Here is a 9,575-nt window from a genome sequence, read left to right as displayed (position 1 = left end):
TGTGTTCTATCTAGTGCACTATACTTAGTGGATCTAGCTAAAGTTATCCTAGTCAAACATGGGCTAGTTAGAGTAAAATCAAGTATTGAGTTCTTTGGGTTGGTCATTTTTGGAAAGTTTTATCTAGACACGTGGTTATTTTAATGATATCCTTTGTGACTCGCCACAACTGTCACGTCCCAGAGGAGTCCCTGCCCGACAAATGGACAACATTTCCCCTGTAACTGTGATAATATGAATCATGAATATAACCACAAGCTACTCACACGCTATAATCATCAACCCACACAGCTGGAACATACATAACCACGTAGTTATATACACATCCCACCCAACTGGAACAAAATGATCATAATCACGCAATTATATAATAAACAACCCACACGACTGTACTAAAAACACAGCAAAAAAATAAAAAAAAGCCCAAACAAACTAAAATGATACAATGTGTGTTGGCACGACTTAAACACAACAAAATATTAAAAACGGTAAAGAAGCCATATGGCTAAACACCAATACAATGCCAATACCATAAGGAAAATATGTAAGAAAACAACAACGAAATAAAGACGGTCTTCTGAAGTGACTTGGGGTCGGCAGACAGGATACTCCAAGCGACTCCATAATCACTACCTGCCACCTAAGGAAAAAAGACAACATAGAAATGCGGTGGTGAGTGCGAGTCACTTATCGGGTAATAGATAAGATAGTACATGGTCTATATAAAAACATGGAGATCAAAATATACAGTCTTAGTAGGAAAATAAGAACATGATCATACTAACAGAATCAATGTATCTAAACATAACTGACAATAGGAATACACATACTCAATCTAGATCTAACACATAAGATCATGATCACTCATAGCATAATAAACATGCATACACAATTTGGATCTAACACATAAGATCATGATCACCCATAGCATAATAAGCATGCATACCCAATCTGGATCTAACACATAAGGTTAAGATCGAAAATGACATAATAAATACGCATACCAAATTTGGAATTTACACACTATATAATGATCAATAAACTCACCGAGGATCAACAACAGATCTTCTCGTAACACCTGAGATGTAACGCCCCTAGTTCTTTTTTTTTACATATATATAATACATAACCTGTGGACGTCACTTACTTATATTTCCATAATGGTTCCTTACTTCAATAAAATTACATAGACGATTAGAAAGAAACCATAACTAAATGCGGAATTTAAAATGGATGATCTTCGGGTTGTACTGCCCTTGTTCTGAGTTGACTCACTGGTCAATGCCTCCTATCTCGTTCGCCTCATTGTCTGAAAAAAATTATAAACTGTGAGCGAGAGACTTAGCATGTTTAAAATAGTGTCATGCATTAGTTAACATCTATAATCTAATGTACCAAGGGAAACCGCATCAAAGGTAACTCAGGTCTTACTTACTGGCACATCATGGACATGAGCGTAGACGTTTACTTAGGCATACAAGCATAAACATAAGTCTAAGCATGTACGTAAACTAAGTATACAATAGATACAACCAGGAGCATGTAAATAAACATAGGCATAAGCATACTAGCTAGCATAAACGTACATACTATGGATGAACAGAAGCATAAGCATAAGTATGTAATTAAACTAAGCATGAAATAGATATAATCATGAGCATGTATATAAACATAGGCATAAGCATACTAGCTGGTATAAACGTACATACTATGGATGAACAGAAGCATAAGCATGTAAATAAGCTAAACATGGAAAAGATCATAATCACATAGAGTTAGTGAGCTCCCGGGCTAAGGGCACCGGTCACACTCAACTACATAGTTTGGCTAGCTCCCGGGCTAAGGACACTGGTCACACTCTACCACATAAGATTGGCGATCTCCTAGGCTAAGGACACCGGTTACACTCTACCACATAAGGTTGGCGAGCTCCCGGGCTAAGGACACCGATCACACTCTACCACATAAGGTTGGCAAGCTCCCGGGCTAAGGACACCAGTCACACTCGACCACGTAGATTTAGTGAGTTCACGGGCTAAGGACACTGGTCACACTCTAGCACATAAGATTGGCGAGCTCCCGGGCTAAGGACACCGGTCACACTCAGCCACGTAAATTGGGTGAGCTCCCCAGGCTTAGGTCCCCAGTTCATTGCTTAACCCATAATAAGATTTGACAAGCTCCTCGGGCTTAGGTCCCCGGATCATAACTTGGTAAGTTCCCCAGGCTTAGGTCCCCGGATCATAACTTGGTAAGCTCCCTGGGCTTAAGTCCCCGGATCATAACTTAATACATTTGAACATACACATAAGCATAGCCATGATTACTACTCAAGCATGGAACATAAATATATTTTTGTACATAAATGTAAACAGGTTCATGAGCACTTAAATTATCATGATGGAAAGAGGAAACATTAGCCTACTATACAAAATTCAACCCTTTTTCTAAACTAGAATCCGAAAGTCACATGTAGCATATAAAATTGATGACAAGCAAGAAGAAACATAAGCTTTCCTATATTAGAAATCCAAAAATACATGTAGCATGTAAAATTACTATGATATCAAATAAGAAGAAAACATAAGCTTTCCTAATTTAGAATTTCTAAAAAATACATGTAGCATGTAAAATTATCATGATATCAAGCAAGAAGGAAATATAAGCTTTCTTATATTAGAATTTCTAAACATACATGTAGCATGTAAAGTTACCATGATATCAAGCAAGATGAAAACAAAAGCTTTCCTAAATTGGAAATCCGAAAATACATATAGCACATATAGTTATCATGATAACAAGCATGAGGAAAACATAAGCTCACCTAAACTAGAAACCCTAGAATACATGTAGCTTGTAAGGTTATCATGAATAAAAATTCATACATGTTAGAGGTTATAATTAAAGGAACCAAGACCCCAGAGTTTAGGTGAACATAGTAGGGAGTGAGAAAATCATATGTACGCTAAACAAACTCTGAAGTTATCACCTAACCTACCATGGTATCCAGCAAATACATGAATTTAAGAGATCTAATTAAAGCATATCATAGCATAGAACATGCTAAATTCGATTTCTGAATGCTAACATGTCACCTAGGGGAAAAATATATATGTCATGCTAGGACATAAGAAAAAGCACGAGCACAATTAAACTCAAATCTGAAAGTTCAATCACATCTAGAATCCGAAACCTTCATAGGACATAAGGTTATCTTGATTAGAAAATGAGTAGAAAACATAAACACCAGCAAATTACATTCCTCAAAAGAAAAATCCTTTCCCTAATCTCGAATGTACATATCAACAACATTTTCATAAATCTATTATAATAATTATTCATTGGCCATAATAATCAATGAAAGAGAGAGATGACATTGACATGCAAAATTGAGTGTTAAATCATGTTTTAAAAATTAAATTAAATTTCAAGTGGTTTAATCATGAATAACGCATGGGCTCCCTTTCACATATGCATGATGCATATAGGTCATGATATGTAGTGGCTTGACAACATATCAATGTTGTAGAATCATAATAGAGAAAATATACAATATGATTTCATCTTCTTAAAAAAAATAATCGAAAACTTATAAGTCCTAAAATCCATTAGAAGCATAAACAATTGTCTAATTTCAAAATAGAGATGAAGAAGGAATAAACCATGGCATCAACTTCCTAAAACCGAAAAGAACATAGAAATATGTAGAATCCCAAAATCCTCCATTTATACAACCTTTAAAAGCTTTAAGGGAAAAAAAACTTAAACTAAAGCATCACGCCTAAATTTATGGTACCCAAAATTCACAAGACTATAATAACTAAACTAAAACACTAACACGGTTGAGAACATGCCTTATGTACTTAGCCACCCACTCCTTGTCTTCCTTGAAAATCCTAGCATCGGTGGAGAATAAGAGGGTGAGAAGATCTTACTAGGGTCAGTGGAAATAAGAAGGTAGGGAGAAGTTCTAGGTGAGCGTTTAAATAGAAGAGAGGCTTAGAACTTGGTCTAGGTTTTTAATAAATTTTATAAATGCTAAGTCATATATATTATTTTTATATAATATTTTACTGAGTCTAGATAGAAATCTATATCTATGATTATTTAATTCCATATATATTTTATATAAAGTATAATACTATAATTTCTTAATTGATTACTAATTACGCGTTCAACATCTATTAATCCTATATTTTCCTTATTTAATTCTATTTATTCTTTGTAATTTATATTATACCTTATATATTAAGTAACATATTATTTTATATTTTACATAATATTTCTTTGTTGCACGTTCTTACAATATATATATATATATATATATATATATATATATATATATATATATATATATATATATATATATATATATATATATATATATATATATATATATATATAATTTACATTATATATTCTATATTATACATAATATTTCTTAAATTACATATTTTATATTATACATAATATTTACACGTTCTTACCATTTTTTTTAAACTTAATATCAAGTTTAAATAGAAACATATTTACATGATTATAAAATTTTCATATATATCTACATATAAAAATTCGTGACACATAAAATTTTCTAAGTAATTTATTTTATTTCTATACAACTTAATATCAAGTTTAAATAGAAACATATTTCCATGGTTATAAAATTTTCATATATAGTTTACTTATTTAATTCTACATATACTATATATATATATATATATATATATATATATATATATATATATATATATATATATATATATATATATACATGGTAATATACATATAATTTTGTCATTGCATTAAATTTTATATATATATATATATATATATATATATATATATATATATATATATATATATATATATATATATATATATATATTCCCCATGAATATCCCTCATTAAATAAATTTGAATTCTAATTAAATTGTAATTAATATAATAAATCCCCTTAATTAAATAAATCCGGATTCTAATTAAATTACAATTTAATCCAATAACTCACCTTAATTAACTAAGTGGTTTTGAACACTACAAATATAATATACAATAGAGCGTATAATGTAATTATAATGTATGAAACATGACAACTATATATAACAATCATAGCTCAAACAAGTGCAACATATACAATCACATGTAGCTAGTTTCTACTAGACATGTATGCAAATATATCTCCATAGATGCACCGTGCATTATATGCAAATACGCATGTATACTCCATGGTCACCCCGCCACCTCTCTAGACACCACGTCCCCTGTATGGCCGAGAGGCTTGGGTCCGTGATAACTGTACTACCCTCTAATCACTATATAGCGGCCGATGTGGACAGTTTGCTAAGTAGTTATCTAACTACAGCATCAAGGTCCTTGACTGTTCACAACACCGAATATCACTCCAACCGCTGAGTGGTCGGGTGGCATGACAAGGCTATCTCCACTCCAAACTACCACTCTCCCACAATGGCCTAATGACAGCTAACATAACTGACAATTAGCTCATAGTGATAGGGAGCAATGGTCATAGGACCAACCCACACCACATGGGAGCAATGGTCATCAGCATGCATATGTATATATGACTGTCAACTAGCTCATACCACAAGGGAGCAATGGTCGTCAGTGTGCACATGATGCAATGATACACATGATATAAATAATCATGATACCGACACGATATCGACACAATAAGCATCAATGCAACACCTTAATCCATCATAAATACATCGAGTACATGATCCATCAAACACCTATCTCTATAGGTAAGGGCAGGTCCAACAAGTGTCTACTAAATATCAAATACAGTAAGTAGCATCACCAGACACGTACACACCATACACGTACGCAACGTACAACATAGGTATAATTAACATAATACCTCCAATATCACACCAGACACATGCACACAACTACATAGGTATAATCAATAAGAAACCTCCAATAACCACACCGAACAAGTATACACACACAACATGCAAATGGACAATCAACCAAGTGACTCCTACAACACATATCAATTATGTGTACACTCAACATCAAATGCGTAATCAGCATGTTAACTCAGTTAACAAGATATCCTCTACTATACATACTGTACATGTATATACACAATAGAATATAGATATCCAAAAGTTAAGACTATATATGAAATAAATAGATCATCTCAAAGGTCAAGCACAAGTATCAAGCAGGATAACAATACGGATAGATTTAAAGTAAAGCAACCTAATCCATCAATTAAAACAACCATGCACTAAGTTCAAAGAACTATACAGAGGTCAAGGAAAAAATACCCGCCTTTATCTGTCGATCGTGATAAACCAAACCCACGTCGAGACGCTTGTCTCGAATCCAACTCCTACATCAATATATGTTATTTAGCTAATTTCATATACATTAAATAGCTAAATAAAATCTCCTCTTGCAACCTAATTATTGGTTCACCTCCATTAATCCAACCCACAATCAATTACAGCTCATCCTCATTGACATGGGTAGCAAATTAATCAAATTAAGCTCCTATTAATTCACCTAGTAGTGTAATCAAACCAATCATAATCAAATACTAACTATCCCAATCTGGTCCCAACTTTGTTTACTAATCAAAACAGAACTTAAACCATGAAACCCTACCTTGGTTGATCCCTTAAACTTACTAATTCAAGATTGCCCAGATCGGTGTTCAATCGATTCTGTGGTGGGTGGTCGGAGGTGGTTCGCCGACGAACAGTGTCAATCGGAGCTTCAAAACCGGTAACCAACAATCCCAACATTCCAACTCAGAGAATGGAAATTAGGTCTTAATCATTCAAATTCGTGGCATGTCTTACCTCAGTTCAGCGTCATTACACTCCCCTCTATGACCAGATCTCCTGACCACCAATTGATTGGGCGGCGATAGAGAGGAAAAGGATAAGGCGATGCTGACCCAAACTAGGGCAGGGCTCCGAGAAGGGTAGACAATGCTCCAATGGAAGGAGACGACATTGGACCTCTCTGATCTAAGATCCAATGATGAGGAGGGGCGATGGACCTGCTTGATCCAAGATCCGGTGATGAGGAGGGGCGATAGACCTCCTTGATCCAAGATCCGGTGATGAGGAGGAGCGATCGGCATCCATGAGAGGCAGCGGTGGATCGACGTCGTCGGGTGGCGAGATTTGGTGATTTGGGTGGCACTGGCGACGCGACAGGGAGATGGAGGAGGGAGGCTCGGCCGGTGGTGCGACGAACGACACCAATGTGATCGACTCCCTTGTGGCATCGAAGGAGAAAGTGTCGAGCAGAGAGATCACGGAAAGTGAGGAGAGGAATCGGGGATCTTGATTAAGTATACTTTTTTAAACCCTAAGTTAATTCCTCAGTCAACACCCACCAATATGATTATTTCAAACAGGTTTTCTCACTCTATCCCCTTAAATGTGTCATACGTACTCCGTTTAAATACATAAAAATTTCTAAAAATTCTTGAAAAATCCAATAAGATTATTTCTCTAATAACACTTATTATTAAATTTGTCATATCTTACAACATGGAAACTTACCCTATAAACTCCTTTTTAAAAAATCCAAAACAAAGTTTGAATCTAAGGATCAAACAACCTTTTCTAAAATTCTTAATAATTTAAACCAATTTAATTAATCAACTTTAATTGAAATTAGTAATAACTAATCTAAAAATTATATTAATTAAATTTGAATTTCATGCAAACTTAATAAATCCTAAATTAGTTTAATTCTAAATCAAAAAATTTATTTAATTAATCCTAAATTAATCAATATTAATAAATACTAAATTAATTCGAAATTAATATTTAAGCAATTAATAAATTATTTAATCAATTCAATTAATATATCAAATCCAAATAAATTAATTTAAAAATAATTAATACAAATTTAAATCTAAGTTTAATAAATAATTGAAAATTTAATTCTAAATTAATTAATAAATTACTTTAATGAATATTAAATTAATCTAATTCGAAATTAATTAATTTTAATTAATCCTAAATTAATTAATCAATCAATCCTAAATTAATTTAATTCAAAACTAATAAGTTAATCAATTATTAATTTAATTCAAAATAAATTAATAAATTAATAAATTATTCTTATTAACCCAAAATTAATTAGAAATTAATTAATAAATTATCGTAAATTAATCCAAACTAATTAAATTAATTTAAATAATTAACACAAAAATCAACTTAATTAATTTAAAAATAATCCTTAATTAATTAATTAATTAACTTTAACAATTAACCATTATAATTCTAAATTAATTAATCTTAAATTAAATATAAATTAAATCAATCCAAAATAATTTAGAAAATAAATAAATCAATAAATAATATTTATTTAATTCAATTAATTTGAACAATAATTAAACCATTAACTCTCATTTAATTCAAAATTAATTATCAATATTAACTTAATTAATCTTAATTTAATCAATTAAACTTTACAAATCTAATTAAACTCATATTCAAATTATTTTAAATTTGATTCTCATCTTAATCAACTTAATTAATTCAATAAATTATTTAATTTAATATGAAATTAATTAATTAAAGTTAAATCAATCTAAGTTTAAATGAACATAATAATTTCAACTAATATAATTTAACCCAAAATTAATATAACTCAATTAATATATTTAATCTAAAATTACCTTTAACTTAATTAATCCAAAATTAAGTTTAATTTAAATTAATTTAAATTAATCTATAATTAATTAATAAGATTTAAATTAATTAAATTTTTACTTAAGTGATTAAATTGAAACTAATCTAAAATATTTAATTAATTAAATCATCTTACAAAATCATAGGATTTCCTATATTTGACCACTTAGAATGAGTGAGATATTAGGAAAATTAAATGAAAAATATTTTAATTTTTTAAAAACTAATAAATTTATTTTCTTAAAATTAGTTTCTAAACATTAATTTATTGGATCCTATATATATACAAATTTGATATGATGGGCGACACTTTGTGCACGACCGTGAGCGACGCGCAGATGTGGCATTGCCAGCTCGCGATTTTTCTACAAAGAAAATATACCATTTATTCTCTCTCCCCTCCCGCATGCAGTTCAAAACCATGTCGCGGGAAATTATCCAAATTAAAATTAAAATCTCCCTCCCTCGCCGCTCTCCCACTCTTGCTCCCTCCATCTCCATCCTCGATCGTCCGGCCGACCTCACAAGCTGCCGAGAAAGTTTAATATTAAAATCTCTCCCTCACCGCTCTCTCTCTCCCTCGCTCGCTCCCTTCGTCAACGTCCTCCGTCGTCCATAGTCTGTCAGACGTCGTCCCTCGTCCCTCGTCCCTCGTCCCTCGCGCTCCCGGCGGGAAAGTTTCACCGACGTCTTTAATCGCATAGCTGGTGCGAGAGCTTACCATCTCTCTCCATTCGCAATGGTAAATCGTTTCATTTTAGTTTGATAATCCACACCGTTTTAGCCTACAAATATTAGAAATATTATTGCTATAATGTTCAGGGACAATGCTTTGTACAAACGACTGTAGGCTACAGCCAAGTGGGCTGCAGCGTAGCTGCTACATGT

At 32.2% G+C, this 9,575-nt stretch overlaps 1 protein-coding gene across 4 annotated transcripts; it reads right to left on the bottom strand.

Moving 5' to 3' along the window:
- Positions 1-346: 346 nt before the first annotated feature.
- On the bottom strand, positions 347-7,345 carry LOC122052234. 4 transcript variants are annotated; one of them, XM_042613672.1, is made up of 4 exons: positions 6,834-7,345; positions 6,301-6,361; positions 1,048-1,309; positions 347-640 (listed from the first exon to the last, which is right to left on the bottom strand). In XM_042613672.1, the coding sequence occupies exons 1-3, from the start codon at positions 7,265-7,267 to the stop codon at positions 1,289-1,291; spliced, it is 516 nt and encodes a 171-aa protein (XP_042469606.1). In that variant the 5' UTR covers positions 7,268-7,345; the 3' UTR covers positions 347-640; positions 1,048-1,288. The 4 variants fall into 4 exon arrangements, 3 of the variants coding, with proteins under 3 accessions (XP_042469606.1, XP_042469605.1, XP_042469607.1); XR_006131943.1 differs by lacking the exon at positions 6,301-6,361 and having other exon boundaries at positions 6,834-7,340; XM_042613671.1 differs by lacking the exons at positions 1,048-1,309; positions 6,301-6,361.
- Positions 7,346-9,575: the final 2,230 nt, after the last annotated feature.

This window comes from Zingiber officinale, chromosome 3A (assembly GCF_018446385.1).
Source record: "Zingiber officinale cultivar Zhangliang chromosome 3A, Zo_v1.1, whole genome shotgun sequence".
Taxonomy (NCBI): Eukaryota; Viridiplantae; Streptophyta; class Magnoliopsida; order Zingiberales; family Zingiberaceae; genus Zingiber; species Zingiber officinale.
This window is presented reverse-complemented; position numbering and strand designations above follow the sequence as displayed.